At 36.4% G+C, this 22,035-nt stretch overlaps 2 protein-coding genes across 6 annotated transcripts in view; one reads left to right on the top strand and one right to left on the bottom strand.

The window, feature by feature from the left end:
• The window catches only part of AZI2 (5-azacytidine induced 2), a 35,793-nt gene extending 26,101 nt beyond the window's left edge, over positions 1 to 9,692 (bottom strand). For both annotated transcript variants that reach the window (XM_032322649.1, XM_032322735.1), the window contains exon 1: positions 9,565 to 9,692. In XM_032322649.1, coding sequence (XP_032178540.1) covers positions 9,565 to 9,667 — 103 coding nt within the window. In that variant the 5' untranslated portion in view covers positions 9,668 to 9,692. The remainder of the gene's footprint in view (positions 1 to 9,564) is intronic.
• Positions 9,693 to 14,264: 4,572 nt separating this feature from the next.
• Positions 14,265 to 22,035, top strand: part of ZCWPW2 (zinc finger CW-type and PWWP domain containing 2) — a 128,360-nt gene continuing 120,589 nt past the window's right edge. Inside the window, exons 1-2 of one of the 4 annotated variants that reach the window (XM_032322856.1) lie at positions 14,265 to 17,043; positions 17,248 to 17,362. The gene's annotated coding sequence lies outside the window, so the exon portion shown is untranslated. Of the gene's footprint in view, positions 17,044 to 17,247; positions 17,363 to 22,035 lie in introns of those variants that run through there. The other 3 variants (XM_032323089.1, XM_032322942.1, XM_032323077.1) reach the window with 3 other exon arrangements.

Here is a 22,035-nt window from a genome sequence, read left to right as displayed (position 1 = left end):
CTCTTGATTTTAGCTCAGGTCCTAATCTGATTCCTGAGATTCCATCCCCGACCCCTCCAGCTCAACGTGGACTCCTCTACTTCTCTCCCTCTCTCTCTGCCCCTCCCCTACTCATGTGTGCGCACATGCATGCATGCTCTCTCTAAAATAAAATCTTAGGGGGGGAAAAAAAGGACCACAAAACTAGGAACCCCTTGGAAGGTTTTTAAGTACCTTAGATGGAAGGAGGTATACTGATGTAACAATGTCACATACACAATATGATAACTGGTCTTTTTAGAACAAATGAGTAGTGAAACTAGTTTATTTTATATATTTAAATCTATTGCCTAAAGTAAAATGATTTATTTTTAAATCACTAAAAAGTAGCATATGGTGTCCTCTCTCCAAATATGAGAAAATTTATTTGGATATAAGAGCTTCTTCCAAGTTTTATACTACAATTCTATTTATTTAGTTACTATACTATTAACCATGACTTGGAAAGCAGCATAAAAACTGTCCTAAAAATTGTATAAGAAATAGCCAAATTGTATGAGAAATACCCATACATTAAAACACACTCAAGAGGTACCTGGCTGGCTCACTTGGTAGAGCATATGACTCTTGATCTTGGGGTTGTAGGTTCAAGCACCATGTTGGGTGTAGATTACTTAAAAATAAAATCTTAAAAAAAAAAACACCGAAGATAAAATCTACTAGCATCACAGATATGCATGCAGTTTTAATGTTTTAAAATCAGTATTTTAAATTTGCTGTAAAATGAAAAAGGAAACTTTGATTATCTTTGCAAAAATAAATATGAAATCACAAAAGTATCAGAAATATTAATGCTTATATTACTCTGTACCAGCTGGACTTAAAGAGATTAAAAGCCGCAGGGCCAAAGAAAATGCTATCTTAGAAAGGTTCTGAAAAATACAAGGCAGCTATCCCATTATGTAAATTATTATACTGAAAGGAAAATTGCTAGAAAATTAACAAAGTAGGCTAGGCCTTTATTGCTTATGTATCTCCCTCACAGTAAAGTATGATTCAGTTTTATATACTTCTGTTGTGATGAAATGTCTCTTCATGAGTATCCAAAGTTACTGGCCCAAGAAATTTGATTTTCTGGACAAATCATGAAAGCTGAACTGGCTAATACTATCCTTAATAAACTAGACAAGACCAGTTTTAACATCTAAAATTTGGGAAAACTTATCCTACACTGATCTACACTGATCTACACTGTCTCTTCAAAACAGACCCAAAACAGATCTAATGTTATTTACTGTAACTTAGAAGTCCAATGCGCTACTATCTTAAAATAACAAGCATGTGCTTAACTTTAATCTTTAAAAAGTGTCATAAGCAGGGACACCTGGGTGACTCAGCCAGTTAAGCGTCTGCCTTCTGCTCAAGTCACAATCCATTTCACAATCTGGAAATGAGTCCTGCATCAGGCTCCCTGGTCAGCAGGGAGTATGCTACTCCCTCTCCCTCTGCCCCTTCCCCCTGCTCATGCCCATTTGCTCTCTTTATCAAATAAATAAAATAGAAATAAAAAAGAAATTTTAAAGTGTCATAAGCAGATTATTATCAAAATTAGAATCATCAAAAGACTAGACAATATTTTAAAGGTACACCTAGCAAGAATTGAGAGCATTAACTTTTAAATCTCAACAAGTATCAAAAATATTACCCAAAGATTAAGCAGACCTCTCTTGATCATAAAAATCAGTAATAAATACATTCTACAGTAATATACCACACACACAAAATGTCTTTTTCAAGAACATTCTAAGAAACTGGAGATGACCTAGAGGAGTGTTTGACAGAGTGAGATGTGGACCACTGCCCCAGAATCAGTTGGGAGTACTCTTCAAAATCCTGATGGCTGGTTCTGGCCCAAGATGGTGACACAGAAGATTCTGACCTCAAGTCCTCTAGGAACAAACCAAATCTGCATCTATTTATACAACAACCACTCCTGAAGAACTGAGGCCTGACTGAATGACAACAACCACACACACAGAATGGCAAGAGAAACGGAGACATGGTACAAAGGGAAGCTCCAACCTGGCCACCGCAAACCACAGTGGGGTGAGATTATGGGAGACTGTGAGCAGATTCCTCTGCCCTCTGGCACAGAGAGAGACAAAGAGGGAGAGACAGAGAGAGAGAGAAGCAAGCTATGCCTTTATAAGGGCTATAGAAAATAAAAGAACCAGCCAAAGCTGCTGAACTCCCTCTGGGTCAGGAGACTGATGAGTGCTACAGTTGACATTCCCCTTCCAACTTGATAATGTAAACAGAAGCAGAGTCCAGGTGCCCTAGCTGGCTTACCACCTCAATGAGTTTCAGGCCCCTAATCCACACTAGGATACCCCTGGTGAGTGCTCACTACAGCTCAAGCCTCCTTTCAAAGGTGGCATAGGCAAAAAATTCAATATCCATTCATGATAAAAACCCTCAATAAAGTAGGTAAAGAAGGTACATGCCACAACATTATATACACCACACAGGAAAAACTCACAGCTACCATCATACTCAAGAGGAAAAAATGGAGAGCATTTCCCCTAAGGTCCTGAACAAGAAAAGGATGTTCACTCTCACCACTTTTATTCAACACAATACTGGAAATGGCAGCCACAGCAATCAGACAAAAAGAAAGAAAGAAAAAAAAAAGGCATTCAAATTGCTAAGGAAGAAGCAAAACTATCATACGTGCAGATGACAGGATACTCTATGTAGAAAACCTGAAAAGACTCCACCAAAATCTACTAAAACTGAGAAATGAATTCAGCAAGATTGCAGGACTCAAACTCAATTATACAGAAATCTGTTGCATTTCTATACACTAATAATGAAGTAGCAGGAAGAAGTTAGGGAAACAATCCCATTTAGAACTACATCAAAAATAATAAAATACCTAGGAATAAACTTAACCAAGTAAGTGAAATACCTGTACTCTGAAAACTATAAAACACTGATGGAAAAAACTGAAGATGACATAGACAAATGGAAAGATAGTCCACACTCATGGACTGGTAGAACAAACTGTTGAAATGTTCATGCTACTCAAAGCCATCTACAGATTTAATGCAATCCTATCAAAATACCGAGAGTACTTTTCACAGAACTAAACAAATTATACTAAAATTTGTGTGGAACCACAAAAGACTCTGAATACCCAAAGCAATCTTGAGAAAGAACAACAAAGCTGGAGATACCACAACCCAGATTTCAAGACATACCACAAAGCTGCAGTAATCAAAACAGCACGGCACTGACACAAAACAGGCACTGAATAGAGCACAGTGAAATAAACCCGTGCCTATGCGGTCAATTAATCTATGACAAAGGAGGCAAGAATATGCAATGAGGAAAAGACAATCTCTTCAACAAATGGTATTGGGAAAACTGGACAGGTATATGCAAAAGAATGAAACTGCACCACTTTCTTACACCATACACAAAAAGTAATCTCAAAATGGATTAAAGACCTAAATGTAAGACTTGAAAGACTAGAGACTAGAAGACAACATAGGCAGTAATCTCTTTGTCATTGGCCTTAGCAACATTTTTCTAGATATGTCTCCTCAGGAAAGGGAAACAAAAGCAGAAATAAACTTTTGGGGCTACACCAAAATAAAAAGCTTGCATGGCAAAGGAAGCCATCAACAAAATAGAAGGAAGGCAACCTACTGAACAGAAGTAGAGATTTGCAAATGACATATTCAATAAGGAATATTGAAAATATATAAAGAATTTATATAATTCAACACCAACAAAATCCAAACAATATGCTTAAAAAATGGGCAGAGGACCTGAATAGACATCTGTCCAAAGAAGACATAATGGTGGCCAACAGACACATTAAAAGATGCTCAACATTACTAATCATCAGGCAAATGCAAATCAAAACCACAATGATATATCATCACCTTACAACTGTCAGAAGAGTTACTATCAAGACAAAAAATAACAAGCGTTGGCAAGGATGTAAAGAAAAAGGGACCCTAGTGCACTGCTGGTGGGAATGCAAACTGGTGTGGCCACTATGAAAATGGTATGCAGGTTCCTCAAAAAATTAAAAATAGAAAAACTGTAAAATTCAGTACTTCCAAAAAAAAAAAAAGGAAACACTGATTTGAAAAGATATATGCACCATGTTTACTACAGTATTATGTACAACAGCCAAGATACAGAAACAACCTAAGAGTCCGCTGATATATAAACAGATAATGAAAATATAGTAAGCACACCATAGAGTATTACTTAGTCATAGAAAAGAATGAGATCTTGCCATTTGCAACAACACAGACCTAAAGGGCATCATGCTAAGTGAAGTAAGTCAGACAAAGATAAATTCTATATTTCACCTAAATGTAGAATCCAAAAAACAAAAGACCAAACAAAAGCAGAAATGGACCTAAACCAAGAACTGATAGCTGCCATAGTGGAAGGGATGAGGGATGGGCAAAATGAAGGGGAGTAAGAGGTACAGGCTTCCAGTTACAGAATAAGTCACAGGATGAAAGGTAAAGCATAAGGAATATAGTCAATGATCCTGTAATAGCATTGTATGGTGAAAAATGGTAGCTACATGTGTACTAAGCATAGCATAATGTATACAGTTGTTAAATTCCTATGTTGTACACTTGAAACTAATGTAACACTTGTGTTAACTGTATTTCAATAAATAAAATTCTAATAGAAAACAAACAAAAAAATACTGAGTGCTAGACAGCACTGCAGAACTTCACAAGTCAATATACCTGGGGTGAAAAGGTCAAATTGAACTTTCAATAATCAACCCATGTAATTTTAAGTCCCTCTCTAATTTGAGAGCCACTATTCTACAGAGTTAAGTGGCTACTATGAGATTTACGGAATTCCAATTATAACTAGTATTCTTAAACATTTATGGTCCTGGTTAGTTCTGTATTATCAATTGGTAAACATCACCTAACTTGTGCATGGAGATTGTGTTTTTAATAGTATAGAAAATAAATTCATAATCATTGTCTCTCTCATCACAATAGTATAGGAGAATCAGATATATTTACCTATAGGAAATATATTTATATAATCATGCAATTATTTTATATATTTGGAATTAAACTGTTTCTTCTTAAAGGTTTACATAAGAGATGTATAAATTAAAAGAAAATTAAAAACAGTTAAGTGAGGGGTGCCTGGATGGTTTAGTCAGTTGAGCGCCCAACTCTTGATTTTGGCTCAGGTCGTGATCTCAGGGTTGAGCTCAAGCCCTGGTGAGTCACCACGCTGGGTGTGGAGCCTGCTTAAGATTCTCTCTCCCCCTGCCCCTCCCCCTCCTCATAATCACCCCTACACTTACATGTGCACTCTCTCTCTTTAAAAACAAAAACAAAAAAACCAGAGTGGGGTTAAGGTGAAAGATGTTGACGTTTATTGCCAAGAACAATGAAATTCCCAAGAATGATTAAAAGGTGTTCTGGTCAGCCAATTCCAATGTGAGGAGGAGATGTTTCCACACTATCAAGCAATGTTCCGGACACCAGATGGGTAGCCTACAATTCAACTCCATTCTGATAGTATCTACCAACATATTCCACAGTTTAAGGGCTTGCTCCCACAAGACTGCCCTCTACTTTGGATGCTAACTGTAAGCCTAGGTTGTTACCTGTGCTTCTGAACACACATATACATCGGGTGAGGTCCTGAACGAAGCCACTGCTGTCCTTCTGGAATTTGAGGCCAGCATAATGGCATGTGAAATGTTCTGGAAGCTCTCGGAACCCTCCCTCTTTTGGTTTTTACAAAGGCTTCCTTACATAAAATGATTAAATCATTGACAACTGATTAAAATTTCAGTGCCACCCTCTCGCCCACACCTTGGTGGGGCTGAAAGGTTCAACCCTCTAATGAAAGGATTGGTTTTCTTGGCAATCAGCTCTCACCCTTAGTTGCTGTCCAAAAGTCACCATATTAACATAAACCCAGTCTTGGTAGAAAGGAACTTGTTAGAAATAAACAAGACATGCCTTTCACCTTCATTGCTCAGTAAAAGATGTTAAGAGACCAAATATTATGACAAAAGATGATCCTATAACTCTTAATCCTCAGGAAAGTTCCAAGAGTTTGGGAGCTGTGGGCCAAGAACTGTGGACTAAAGCCAAATATATATGAGAAATACATTTTGATCATCTAAACGATCAAATACATATTTCTTATAAATCACAATATTGCAATGATAATGGAGAAAGAAGGGCACAATTTGCCAGATAAGGTGGACAGAAAGGAGCAAGAGCTGTTTGTGAGGCTACAGAAGAGACAAAGGAAAAAAAATTTTAACACTTTAAGAATTATTTTAGAAAATCTTAAATTTCAATCTTTACTACAATCAACATTAAGAGTACCCTGAGTTAAGACATGTTATATATACTGGCTTATGACATATTAGAAAACACAGAAATATCTTCTTTTCTAGGGAAAAAATATGATTATTCTGTCATATTTCATCATCATCATATTTACCACATTCACCACTTACCATATACCAGGCACTAGTGCTTCCAAATGCATTTTCCAATTTCTTAGGTAGGTACTATAATCCTAATTTATAAACAAAGTCTTAGAAAAAAATTAAATATCTTATTTACAGCTATATGAGTAATCGGTGGCAAAGCTGGGATGTAAACCCAGATAAGCTTCCTTCTGAATTTGTGCTCTTAATACAACATTTTCAGAGACAACAGAACATGGATTCAGATTTGTTCTAATAAGAATCCAGAAAGGAAAAGCTCAGTGGTAGAAACAACCCCGACCAGAGATTCAAAAACCCAGACTCTAGTCTACAATCTGCCACCTTGATTACTGATTGGTTTACCTCTCAGGATCTAAATTTTCCCACCAATAAAAAATGACAAGGTTGAACTTCATTACTAAGATGCTACCTTCCTAAATTGTGAAAGGAAAATTTAATGCAAATATAGAATGGCAACCTAAACAGATAGAAGGAGTTCCATTTTTGCCAAAAACTGAATAAATGGTATAGTACAAATCTTAGACCTCAAATCCATACCAAACATGGCTAAAAAGTTATCACCACCACCCCAAATGAAGAAACTTAAGCTCAAAGAGGTGTGGTTAATTTGCTTAAAATCACACTGGCAGTATATGACAGAGCTAGGGTTGGAATTAAGCCCTATCTAGTGGGCTCTTTCCTCTGTTCTACATTTCCTTCTGAACTGAATCTCCTATTGCCATCATCCTCCTACCTCTGAAAAGCTAGAATATCCCTAACCCACTTCATAGGTTTATTCACAATACAGTGGAGCAAGGATTAAATCTTCTGGAGGCAAAGAGACCAACACTTAAAATCCTCGTTCCTTTTTGTTTTTTCTAAGATTTTATTTCTTTTTGGGGGGGGTGGGCAGAGGGAGAAAATCCCAAGTTGACTCCCCACTGAGCATGGAGCCCAACTCTGGGCTCCATCTCACAGCCCTAACATCATGAAGAGTCAGATGCTCAACTGACTGAGCCACCCTGGCACACCCCCCACCCCATATTTTTTGAAGATTTCTTTCTTTTTAGACAGAGAAAGAGCAGTGGAGCACACATGCAAACAGAGAAGAGGCAGAGAGTGATGGAGAAACAGAGAATCTCAAGCAGATTCCCACTGACATGGAGCCCTACCCCAGGCTCAATCTCACAACCTTGAGATCATGACCTGAGCCTAAATTAAAAGTCCAAGACTTAACCAAATGAACCACTTAGGTGTCCCTTCACTCCCTATTTTTAATTAAACAATTGGGGCAGGAATGGCTTAACTAGTTTATAAAGAAGGGATGATCAAGTGCCTTTTTTCATGATACTGTCACTCCGTCTATATACCTCAGAACTCCAATGCCCTATAATTCAGTGAATGCCCAAAATGTGCTCAGCAACAGATATACAGTAGGAAAAACTCCACTCTAATTTCCATATGTCACTAAACTGCATTAGTCCAAAAATGTGTTATGGCTAGGAAAATCATAAGATTTTTTTCAGGGTTAGGGTAGGTATGAAGTACAGTCTACGTCTTTTCAGTCTTTTCATAAAGTAATAAATCTCAATGGAATTGAGCACTTACATTCCCTCTTTAGTGTATTAGTATATTAGTAATTTAGTATTAGCAGTGGTTACTCTCTGGTAGCCATTAAGACAACTGTACCTTAATCCAGAATATAAAAACAAGGAAAAAAAATCACATTTGTTCTGTTCATGAATTATGAAAAACGTCAACACATTTCATTCAATAAACAAAAATGCTCAGTGTTGGTAATTAATATTTACCGAGTGTTTATGGTCTCTCAGGCAGCTTTTAGGGGAGCTATCTCATTTGTTCCTCATAACAATTGGTTAAATCTAAGACCTCTGATGTGGAAAGAATTTCCTGTTATCACAGGTGGACTAAAAGAAAGGCAAAGATTGAAAAGTGAAGCCAGGAATGTAAACCAGCCAGCTGACTACAGCTAGGGAAACTTAGAAACTATGTACTGGTGCCTTGGAGTTAGGCATTACTCTCATTTCAAGAGACTGGGAAAATGGCGAAGAGATTTAGTCTCCTACCCAGTGTCAAGTGAGTAAGTGGAAAATTCAACACTCAGATCTGCCTTAATGTTCTGACTTAATCCAGTGCATTTCCCATTACACTATATTCTCTAATACTAAACCCCTATATTTGTATACCTCTTCCCATTTTATAAACAATATGGCATTAAAATTTTCCAAAGACTCTGTGAGTGATTATCATTCCTAATTTACAGATGAAGTAGGGAGTGATCACAACAGGTTGGGAAATCAGATATGGCATGTTTAAAGAACCAGAATTTAAATTATGCCGTTGAAATCTTAAGCAATCCAATTCAAAATTCTATAGTAGGAAAAAAAAAATGTCTGCTATGTTTAAGAGGCACAGGTCATTTCAGTCTAGTACGTCACTGTCTTCGATCACCTTAGCAGATCTCCAACAACACATGCTGGAGCAGTTCATATTCCAACTTGTATTACAGTTTCAGCGAATATTTTATCTCACGACTATGTGAGTTCCTTGTTTGTACGGAGTCAACCTACCGTGCGTGTATGTAGGAGTCACTCTACAAATGATCAAAAATCATACCAAACGTACAGGTTAGACACTGCAAGAACGACGAATATCTACTGTTAGCCTCGATAACGGACAGGGCGGTGGGGGGGGGGGCGCGGGGTGATGACCACTGCCTCAGGCAGTGCCATCCTAGCCACACGTCCCTCTTCCGTTTTCGATATAAATGCAATCTCAATGAATGAAATACAAGTAATTGCGGCCTAGTAATTCAGAGTACGGAAAGAAAATAAGCAATAGAGCCAAAGTGAAAAACCAAGTAGGGCCTGGAAGAGCTAGCGTGAAAAGGTGACAGGACTAAGGGATGCCCCGGCGCGGGCGGCTCCCTAGTCAGAGAGCGCACGGGATTGTGAAGAAAATGACGTGTCTCTTCGAACCAGCAATGGCAGCGGAGGTTGGTCCTGGCACCGCCCGCGCCCCTAGCCCGGCTGAAGCGAGTCACTCACCCCGAAGACAGGTTACGTAGGGCCGCCCCCTGGGCCGCCGAGTTTCGATTCCCCAGTGTTTGGAAACGGACGGAAAACAAACCGGGTCGCCAGGGGTCACCATGGGCTTCCGGTTTCCTCGAAGGCACCACCGCTTCCCCAGAGAAGGCAGCCGCTCCGGGAACGCCGCGGAATTCCCATTTCTTTAGCCTCGGCTGCGCCGCAAGCGGCGCAGCCCGGCCTGTCGTCTAGGGCTCCGGAGGTTCTGGAAGAAGAGCCAGCCGAAGCAGGAATTGCCGAACTGCTGCCGGAGAAGGCCCGTTACCCAGCAACACGCGCGCGAGACCTAGGCCCGCCGGCGTCCGCCTCGTTAGCGTCCGCCTCGTTAGCGTCCGCCCCGGCTGATGGCCCTGTCGCGTTCCGAGGGAGGGAAGCGCTGTCGAGGGGGGCTGGAAGGGAGGACGAATAATGAACCGCCGGAAGTGCGGCTTCCGCCGTCCTCAGGCTGGGCTCCGAGGCCACAAGAGCAAACCGGAACTCGGTCTGCAGGGAGCTGAGAGGGCGTTCTCGAAGCCGGGGCTTTGAAGGGGGTGGGGGGAGGGGAAGGTGGGCGCGGCGTACTACTTGTCCCGTGAGTCTCCGCGGCGGGGCGGGCCGCGTCGACGCGAGAAGACGGAGGCGGAGCTGGAGGTGGGTAAGCGCTCAACTGGCCTCTGAGGCGGTTGGATTGCTGGCTTGTTTTTTGGCCTACTTCCAGCGCGTTCCTTTCTCTCGGCGTCCGCTTGGGGGTCCCCGAGCGTCTGTGGTGTATGTTGGATGCGCTCAGTGTTTATATCGCTGTGGCCGGGAGCTGGGAAACTAACGACGGCTTCGGGGCTGACGGAAGGAAGCTGTTAAGGCTTCCCACCTCCGTTTCCCGGGTGTTGCTGTAAACTTCAGGCCAGCATTTGAAACACAAGCTCGGCGAATTACTCAGGGCAGCATAGTTATTCGGCACAGTGCTCTTTAAAAAACAAACAAAAAACCCTACATAACTGAGTTTAGGCAAAGCTTTGGGATTTGCGGATGGTACCCGGCGGCCCTAGATTTTCTACCGTCTTTAGTAATTTCTAGATGATAGGCCTGAGCTGTGAAGTCACGAGTAGTTGAACTCGTCACTGTCTCTGGAGGTCGCAGCCACGTGAAACCCCTCAAGCTCTAGGGCTGTTTCTGATTTAATAAAATAAATGAGAAAACGGTAATTGTTGGCAACTTATCCTCATTTACTGCCAGTGCGCAAAAAAGACCCCCCTCGCCACCCTCTTACATAGTATTTTGTCAACTAAGACTTGAATATTGTTTAAATAAGTGTTCTCTTGGAAGGTGTTTTTACGTCGCGTTTTAATTCATCAGCCCACCTGGTAGCTCTGATCAAACAATGGATTCGACGCAAGGATTAATTAATTAATTAATTAAGTACGCTTTGTTGTTAATCTTCTCTTTTTGGTTTAAGTGAAAGTTCACGGTGGTTATGAACAAAGACCACACGCAACTTAAAAGTCACATCATATTTTTTTAAAAATCTAAATAATTAAATAGTTTGCTTTAATTTATCCGGCTGCGGCATGAAAGAGAGCACTGTTTTTAGTATATTAGACGTGAATCGTTTATTTTTTGATTGCCTTGGTAATGCGCTTTGATAATTTAAAAAGCAGACCACTACAGTAAGGATGTTTTGGCTGGTAAAGTTTTGAGGAATGTTTACCAAATCGGCGGAGGTACCCGAAATCATCAGAAATAAAAATGATACTCTGGTTTCTAATTTGTAGATATGAAAATGCTTTCTATTTTTCAACTTTGACAAGTTAGAATACTTTGAGACTTGTCAAAAACGAAGGGAAATCGACTTTTATCTTTTCCCTCTTAGAAAATGACAGCCCATTATTTTAGTTTTCTGATGAAAAACTAAACACCTCCTTACTATCATTATGAGGAAGTTTATTAACAAAATTATTTTGTTAAAATTATTTTCTCCCACCTCATCACAAACACACACACACAGACCCCCAAGGGGGAAAGAAAAAAAAAGGACATAGACAAAAAGATGTGAACTACTTAAAAGTCTTGACTTGATAAACTGTGTATATCCAAATCTGTGTATATCCTGAAGCAACAGGCTTCAAACAGGGCAACACATATTCCTAACCCTTAACCTTAGAAGATACATGGAGGATTTCCATACATATCCCTACATAAAGGATAGTTTGAAGGTACTAATTCTCAGGTTGTCCCCTTGCATGTTTTCTTCCCTAAAATTGATCTACGTCAGAGTGTGCTGAATCAGATACCTTCTCCCTTCCTCTTTAGTAATTGTCCCTCTACTACTCTAATATAAAGCAGTACTTTTAATCTGACCTAAATCTGTTTAGAAAGTGAGTGATTCTAATGACTGGGTAATTGATTCCTTTGTAAGAATGGCAATTGCCAAAGGCCTTCAGAAATATTGCAGAACTTAATTGAGTTGTCAGCTGACTACTAAAAAATAATTTTTGATACATACCTCTATGTGATTTTTGGTACATGGTTTAGCAGTTCAAAAAGATTGTTACAACCAGAAATCCTTCTACTCCCAAATTCTTGGAATGGAAGAATACAAAGTAAAAGAAAAACTTTACCTGTTTTTTTCTAGCAATGAGTAGTATTCATCCTGGATATATGATATAAATGGGTGTTAGAGAAGGCCCTACCTGTTTCTTTATGAGATGCATTTCTAATAAAAGCTGACTTGATATTTTCAAATGATCATAATTTATAATATGTTTGTTACTTGATCAATAGTAGTCTAGTAATTTAATGATAATACAATACTAAAGAAAATTTTTAGAACTTATGTTCTCAGGAATTTAAAAATCTTTTTGTTGTTAGAAGGAAATTTGATAGGATGGTTAGCTTAAAATATTTTCAAACACTAAAATGTTAGGAGAAACGTATGTAGGAGAATAATAAATATGAGATAAAAATATGAATATATATAATACAAATTCATATATGAGATAAAAATATGAATTCAAGGAGAAAAGGAATGATAGTCAAGTTCCCAACTGTGAAGGGAAAGCTTGTTCATGTGCTTTTCAACAGGATGAATAATCATAGATATAAATTAGTATGGCATTTACATTTGATTTATAAAAGAGAGAGATGCTACTGTCTGTAGGAACTAACCTTGTTCTGGATGTACAGTCTATGCTTCATAATAACTTTGACTTGAAATACTTTGTATTCAGTCAGAACTAGCTTCTGACAGAGATTTCTTTTTTTTTTTAATAAAACTTGAGTGTCATAATTGTATGCACAGTAACTAAGTGTAGTGATTTTTTTTTGGAAACATGAAGGTGAAGAAAAATTTGATAGCCCTGAAAAGCCCTAAAGTAGGAAGAAGAAATATGAAGACAGCTAACAGAACAGCAACAGAGAACCCAGAATAGGTTTGGTATGTTGTACAGAGAAAGAAAAAAAGATCCAGTGGAGAGAATCGTATATTCTTATTAAATGAAGTAAGAACAACCCTCCTCTGAGGCTTGAAAGTTGTACTCTTGCTGTTTGGGATAATAATTCATTAATTTATTAATTAGCAAATTAAATAACAAATTTATTAGCAAATTAGCAAATTTATTAATTAGCATTAATTAATTAGCAAATTGCTAAATTAAATAGCAAATTAGTAAATAAATTAATTTATTAATTTAGCACCTACCATGTATTAGACATTGTTTTAGGCCCTGAGATGAAACAGGCAAATGACTTTTTGATGTATAAGGAAATAAAATCTATCACGGGAAATCAGTCACATAGACAAAGACGTATGTGAAATTTAACAACATGACAAGCAATTCCCTCCCACTGATTTTCTTTTATAGCAATTTGTATATGTGCCTATGAAAATTTCTTTTCTTATTTAAAATGGAAAGAAGAAATAATTCAGAGATTTCTGCATGTTCACTGTAAAAACCAAGAAGACAAAGTCAGTTTGTTAGAGGAAAGATATTTTATAAAGCTACCAAATAAACAACAAAAGGATGACATTAAGCTTCTATAAGAACTGTAGAAAGAAATTAAGCTAGATTTTTAAAAATAGAATATTTAGCAAGGGAAAATTTCTAAGCACAACTCACAGCACATGAAAGTAAAATTGTTGAATTTATAACAGTTGCAAAGTTAAAGACATAAGTTCTTAGCGTAGATTTTTTTTCTTTTTTAAAATTAAGGCTTTAATTTTTTAGAGCCGTTTAAGATTCATGGCAAAATTGAAGGAAAGGTATAGAGATTTCCCATAAAACCCCCACCGCCACACATACACAGTCACTTCCATTGTCAGTATCCCCCCACCAGCTGTTTGATTGTTACAATTGATAAACTTGCATTGACACCTCATAATCAGGGGCAGTCCATAGTTGGCATAAGGTTCACTCTCAGCATTGTGCATTCTAAGGGTTTGGACAAATGTATCCATCATTATGGTTTTGTATAGGGTATTTTCATTACCCTAAAACCTACTATTGATTTTTAAATTGTCTACATATGGATAGTCAGTTGATTCTTAAAAGTACAAAAAAAGATTTTTAAAATTTTTTTTTATAAACATATAATATATTATTAGGCCCAGGGGTACAGGTCTGTGAATCGCCATGTTTACACACTTCATAGCACTCACCATAGCACATACCCTCCCCAATGTCCATAGCCCCACTACCCTCTCCCTACCCCAGTCCCCCTCAGTTTGTTTTGTGACATTAAGAGGCTCTTATGGTTTGAAAAGATGGGTCTTCAATCACTGATATTATATCATTATTTTGACATTCTACTAGTGTTCCCTAGTAGAAATCAAAGCTGTTTTGTTCCCTTTGTGCTCAGAATAAAAAAATTTTCGATCATCCTAAACTAATATCAAAATTCTTAATTGTTCTTCTAAATCTTCATAATGAATTGCATTGCTATGTATATGTTATTGGTAGGAGTGTTTAAAAAGTTCTTTATCCTGTCCTACCAGTACTTTTTCTAGAATAATTCAAATTTTCAATTTGAAGAAGTGTTTCTTTTGTTTCTGTGACAGGACAGTTTGATATATTTATTATCTCAAATGAACTAATAGGTTTCAAATAACTGTGTTAGATAATATAGAAGTTTATAGATCAGAGATAAGACAGAACTAGAACTACTTGGAAATACTTAACTATACATTGAAAAAATCATTGATATTTTGAGCTTAGTGACTGAAGTGATTGCTCAAAACTAAGAGTTTTAGAAGCCAGACTACCTTATTATCTTTCAGTTTTGATTTTTAGTTCTGTTTAGATGACAAGGGAATGAAATAACTACATCTACCCCAAATCTTGTATTTTAACTTGGCAATCTATTAACCGCAGAAATACAGTTTAAATTATCAATAACATTTATATTCATGAAAAATAGTTATTTTTTGACATTGAGTATGTAATTCACTAAGAGTATATCATTCACTAAGTGGGGATATTTAATGTTTTGGTCAATATTTGTTGTAAAAGTTATGAAACATGGGCCAAAGAATCTAAAGAGAATGAAAAAAAAAAATTTTTTTTTTCTGTGCAGCTAGGCAGAGGACAATTACAGTTTTCCAGATAAAGCAAACTCACTTAAAAAAATATGCATGTGAAAACAATATATGCATGTGGAGATCTTTGGGGGGAAATAATGGCTTGGGTTGAGGAAAAGTGGAAGAGGCCTGAGGAAAAATTTTATTCATCTTGATATTAAATGAATCAGCATACTATTCCATAATCCTTGTTCTCTAAAAATAAAGCAACAAAAATCTTTAAAAGATTATAAATATCTTTCATCTTTACAGAAACTGTGAGACAAGTTTATTCACTTTTTTCAGAAGAGAAATATAGAGCAATAAGGAAATTGTCAACTATAAAATGTAGCATTAGGCATATTTATATGATGTGTCTATGAAATGTTCCTTTAGTTAAGAGTTAGAGTGTGTTTTTACCCTACATGACCTAGATTATGTCAGTCTCACTTCTCCTTTTTGCTGAAAAAATAATAGAAATTTTAAATATTGATAATACATAATGTTAATAATTGTGGTCACTTCTAATGATATCTTAATAAAAAGTTTCAGAAAAATAGATTTGAATGACATTCATTTTATTGCTTTGAATACTGGAGGATATATTGAAAACCAAATATCCCAGTATTAATGTTAAATGTACACAGACTGCTCAAAGACTGTCATGTTGGATTAAGAAAAAAAATGTGCTGATAATAAAAGATCTGTGGAAAATAGCAAAGGATGCAAAAATATCGATCTTAAATAAACTAAGCTGAAGTAGAAAATAGCCTGATATAAAATATTACCGTGAGACATAGCAGATTTTCAGAAAAAAAGTATTAATTCCACCAGAAGATTTAAAAAAATTCATCTAATAAAACAGCTTCACAGTATATGAACTAAGAGATAAACACACACTACTAGAAGATTTGAAGTTCCCTCCTTCACTAACTGATAGAATGAACAAAAAAAACATAATAGATGATTGGAATTAGAATTATTAACATCACACCCCCTAGGATGGCTATCCTCAGAAATAAAAAGCAAATGGAAGATATTTATGTTAACATTAATATGGAATCTCAAGGGAATCTCTGAATCCAAAACAGTCTTGAGAAAGTGGAACAAACTCGAGGTTTCACATTTGCTAAATTTAAAACGTGTTACAAAACAACACAATCAAGACAGTATGTCATTGACATAAAGACATACATATAAATCAGTGGAATAGAAAGCCCCCTCAAAACCTTCATACAGGTGGTCAAATGATTTTCAGCAAAGATGCCAAGACCATTCAACAGAAAAGGGCAGTTTTTTCAACCAATGATGTTGGTTTTGGGAAAACTGAGTATCCACATGCAAAACAATGAAGTTGGACCCTTACCTACCATATACAAAAATTAAGTAAAAATTGATCAAAGCCTTAAATTTTAAGAGCTAACACTATAACATTCTTAGAAGAAAAGTATGGGAAAACATCATGGTATTGGATTTGGCAGTGAGTTTTTGGACATGGTAACAAAAGCACGGGCAACAAAAGAAAAAAGGTAAGTGAAGGCCTCTAAATCAATCACTAATAAAATACAAAGAATCAGCTAGTGACTGCAATCTTGGAAAAATACTGTGATCTTTACTTTAAATTTCATTAGACATATCTAAAATAACATGACTGAGGAGTAAAGAACAGCTTCAAAACTAAATCATACCTATGCTTAAATATATAACATAAATGACATGTGAAAATGTTCACATGTGTTCACATGTGTTAGTAAGAAAGCAAATTGTTCCGGATTACAGCCCGATTTATTTGTTTTTTCCTTCCATTACAATTACAGTTAAAAAATAAAAAAGAAAATATACACATAACAGCAAAGGAAAGAGGGAGTCATCAGTGGATAAAAGATTACAACAAGTATTCTGAGAGAAACTAGGTGTGAACATTTCAAAGAAATAGAGTCCAGGAAGTTTCAGCACAGAATATATTAGAGAGGCTTCACAGTGGAGCTGGGAATCAATCTTCCTAGAAGAAAGGTGATGGCAAGGCTATGAAGGCCCTAAATGTAAGATGGAGGAAGATTTTTGGAAGTCTTTTATGAAACTAATCTGCCTCCTGTCTTCTTCATTTCATCATGCAGAAAGACAGGCAATCCAGAGTTTCTTCTAAGGCCAGAAGAACAAAGGACCCACCCACTCTAAAGAAACTGAAAATTGGACAAACTGGGAAAAAGCTTTAGATTGTTTCTCTCCAGGGTAAGAATCCCAACTTATTCCTATTCTCAGTGTGTCATGTTTACTTTGCAAATTTAGATGTGATATGTTGAAGAAGCATGTTCTCAGTTTTACATTATGCACTTTAAAATTACTTCTGTTTTCACGTTCTCATTTTAAAACTCTTGATTGATTTTCTCAATACTTGTTTAGTGATTCTTGAAACAATAATTATGTAGTTACTCACTAGCACCCAGTGTAAGAAAGTCATCACGCTTTATTAGAATTATGACACTTATTTCTAAAATGAGGAACACAAATGACAGTGTATAAATCCTTTCGAATGACAAGTTGAAATTCTCTAATTAGACTAGATTGAGAGTCTATTCTTGTGCCTTGCGATTTGAGGGAAGTGGTGAACTTAATTGAAGATCATTCTTTCAGGTTAGTGGAACAAAATTTTATGTTTAAGCAAATCAACTATATGACTTCTGTGCAAATAGCTTAGAGAAAAGTCCGTTGAGAATAGGCACACGTAGGGAGAAATAAAAAAGCCCATCTGAAATCAATGCTCTCTTTGCTCAACCTACAGATATAATTCGAATCCATTTATAGCACTATTATACTTGGTAGATGATCTGAAGAACTTAATCGTGATTATCCTTGTTAGTTCTGTTATTTTATGCTGACAAGTCTCACTATACTGAATAAACTGAGATACTTACAACCAATATAGCATATTAAAGCATATACATCAATTACTAAGATTTGAAGTTCGCATTTAGCACAATTTATCAGATCTCTAATTATTTGTTAACTGTTCCCTTAAAAAAAATTAAAGCTGAAGAATATAGTTGCTGCAAAAGATACCAGTTTCTAATTCTGCCAGAAGCTCGCTCTTTGCCTTCAACTTTAATTTCTGATTTGGGATGAAATTCATTAGTTATCTTCATTAGTAAAACAAAAAGGAAAGAGAATATCTGTTAAGCATCTTGGAGCGTTTATTAAGCCACAGTCTATCCAGAAGTGTCTGCATAAACTAGTCCATGAATGATAAAGCTAAATTACAGTTTTGCATAGATAATAGGCCCTTAATAAATTTCTGTTGAATCATTAAGTACAATCTAAGGTTGACAAGTAGGCACAAATTAGGTAAATTAATGAACAGCAAATGTTAAACTTACTTCACAGAGAAGATTAAGGATAAAATGCATTTTAACGTTTAGAAGCAGGGGCACCTGGGTGGTTTAGTCAGTTAAGTGTCTGACTCTTGATTTAGGCTCAGGGTCCTGAGATCCAGCCCTACATGAGGCTCTGTGCTGGTGGGTGGAGCCTACTTAAGATTCTTTCCCTCTGTGACCACCACTCATTGGGTGCTTTTGTGCATTCTCTCTCTCAAAAAGATAAACGAATAAAACTGCTTTAAAGTTTAGAAGTAAACTAAATTAGTTGTTAATAAGCATCTGAGAAAAATCCTTAAGGAAAGATGAAATAATTGGAGTACATTCATTCCACTTTGGTTTCTGCATGTTTTATTCTGTCCAACTACAAACAGAACTTACTTAAAAGCAATGTAGAAAGGGAGTCAGACATTTATTATATATCTTTAGTGTGTCAGATACTGAAATGGGTTTTATATGCTGTTTCATTTTATCACTGAAACCATCCTATGAATTAGGTATTACTGTGATCAACATGTTCAGATGATAAAATGATATTCAGATCATTTAACTGACTTGCCTTAATTTAAAAATATCAGGAAATGGAGCTAGAATTTAAATCCAGAGCTACAGATGATGATATTTAGTTGATACACACAGTCATTCTGGTTGTTAAATATTTTGAATATCAACACTGCCTGGGCCAGTCTTAATTCTGAAGTTCGTATTATTTCCATTATTTTATAATACTCTAAATGTTTAGTGCTTTTCTTTGATAGGAACTTTTTTAGATGCTGGGATACAGTGGTTAACAGTATAATAATATAAACCTTGACCAAAGTGGACTTTCATTAGCTTGTAGAGGACTTCATCAAACAAATCGTAATACAGTGTGTTAGGAGGTGTGTAAAGGAGTTGAGAGTCCTAGGGGCCCATGATAGGAGATTTGACCCCTACTTACCATTTTTTAGATTGGTTTAGACATCACCTGAACCTGTTCTAATACTTTCTACCTAAAGGCTTAGCATGCCACATCTGCTTCCATAGCATTCTCCATTTGTCTCCTAATGCTTAATGCTTAACATTTCTTGAGGAGAGGGATTTTGTCTTTGCCTAAGCATTATGTCTGGCTCACAGCAAATCCTCAAGAACTATTTTAGAACCCAAAACAACAAAAAAATAGAGTCAGGGTTTAAAACTGCAGCAAATATGCAAGAGAGCAGTTTTAGATAAGATTTTTGGGTATTATGATGAGAAGTGATGGTGATTTCCTTGTAAAGTAGGAGGCAAGTTTATCTTTTGAGAAGGAGGAAGATGGTATAGGATTTATTTATAAAGGTTTAGAACAATAACTGTCCAGATGCAAGAGGAAAGAGAAAGAATAAAAAGGATAGCCTTGAAGATGTGCTAATAGATCCTCTGAGATTGGAATCTTTCAATATGTTGTGGTACCGATAGGCATGACTACATAATTTCCTACAAGAATCTGCATCTCAGATGCAAGAAATCAGAGATCAAGCCTATATTTGTTAGGAACGCTCTTGGCCTCAAGTAGTTGAAAAGATAAATAGTAGTTTGAACACGTAGGGGTTAATTTTGTCACATATACAGAAGAACAGAAATATAGAATGATGATAAGATTCCTAAAGTTAAGAACAAAAAACTCCTCAGAATGTTACTATGGGTTCTTGTCTGCATATCAATTGGGAATGGTTTTTCTTTTGTTTTTTCCTAAAATCTTATTTTGTACAATAAATATTTTTTAATTAAAATTGATCTTTAAAATAAAAGTTCTGAAGGAAAATATCTCCCTGTGTCCAAAACATTTTTTGGTTCATGCTGAATGTTATTAGCACCAGACAACACTTGAACATCATTAAGGAATCCAGGACTATTTGTTGTGCAAGTAATATATCAAGAGGTTTCTTAAAAAGTGGCTTCTAGTTCTGGGGTGACAGGGAAAGGCAAATTATGGTTGATGAGGCCTGATCTTCTACCAAGACTATTAAGTAAGTGAAGCTTATGTTTTTATACCAGATTCCTTCTCTTCAACCATTTGTAGAATGTTTGTCGTAACTTACTCTGCTCATAATACTTTCCACTTTGCTCTTTTCTTGCATTTCTGTTCTCCTAATTCACAGAATTAAAAAAAAAAAACAAACAAACCCAGAAACCAACTTTGAGTTAGCTAAAATTGTTTTCTCCATTTCCTTCATAATTTCACTTTAGCATGCTCCAATGAGGTTTTCATCTCTACCTCTAACTTATTGTTGTTCATTGATCATTGATGACTGCCATGTTTAAATCCAGTGTCAATTTCTCTGTTCCTCTTACTCAGATAAGCAATATCTAATATAATCAACTGCTCTGTCTCTCTGGAAACATAAAATCACCAACTTTGATCCAGTTACTTAGGCTGAAAGCTTAATAGTGTTGATCACTACCTTTCCCTTATTCCCTACACAAGATACAACTGTGAGTTCTACCTATTTCACCTCCAGAACACACAGAATCAGTTCCCTTTTCTTAGTGCCTGATTTCTACCCAAGACCAAAACATTATCTCTTTTCTAAAATCTATTTTTTACTATAATAAATTTTGAAAATATATACTTTGTTGAATTTTACCATTCATACAAAAAAAAAAGTGTGAAAGTTGTAGATGAACTCACAAATTATCCCAAAGTTAGTGTACGTGTATAACCACATGCAAGGTATTAATCAATCTCTTCTTCTCACTCATTATCTGTGACAATTATTAGGACCTTTGAAGAACATTACCTGCCCCAGAGAAGCTATCTCATGGCCACTTTCAATCATTAGACCTCTTTGATCCAAAACTCACTACTATCTTAACTTTTAACACTGTGAATTTGTTCCACTTTTTTGAAAACTATTTAAATGGAATCAAGGGGTGCCTGGATGGCTCAGGCATTAAGCATCTGCCTTCCACTCAGGTCATGATCCCAGAGTCCTGAGATCGAGCCCTTCATTGCACTCCCTGTTCAGCAAGAAGCCTGTCTTTCTCTCTCTCCCACTCCCCCTGCTTGTGTTCCCTCCTCACTGTGTGTCTCTCTGTTAAACACATAAATAAAATTTTTAAAAAATAGATAAAAAAATAGATAAAAATAAATAGAATCAAATAATATGTATTTTTTAAATCAGGCTTCTTTTCATATGTTTCTGAGATTCACTCAAGTTTTGTGTAGCCGAAGTTTGTTCATTTTTTTGCTGTATATTATTATAAAATGTGAGTACACCATATTTCACTTTCCTGTTCTGCAGCTTATAGATTCTTGAGTTTATAGTTTTTGACTATAAATCTTGAACATATCTTGAAATTACCTATTGAGGCAGGTAGATACAGATATTAGATATAGATATTTGTATCATATATATACCCAGAAGTACTTATGGTCAAATTTAGTAGATAGTGAAGAGTAAATTGCCAGTGGACATACCAATTGGCAACCCATCCAGCTGTATATGAAAGTTCAAGTTCATTTGTATCACTAAAACTTGGCGTTGTCAATCCTTCTAATATTGACTTTGCTGA

Source organism: Mustela erminea, chromosome 1 (genome assembly GCF_009829155.1).
Source record: "Mustela erminea isolate mMusErm1 chromosome 1, mMusErm1.Pri, whole genome shotgun sequence".
NCBI classification, from domain to species: Eukaryota; Metazoa; Chordata; class Mammalia; order Carnivora; family Mustelidae; genus Mustela; species Mustela erminea.
Note: the sequence above shows the minus strand (reverse complement) of the source record. Positions and strands in the feature narration are given on the sequence as shown.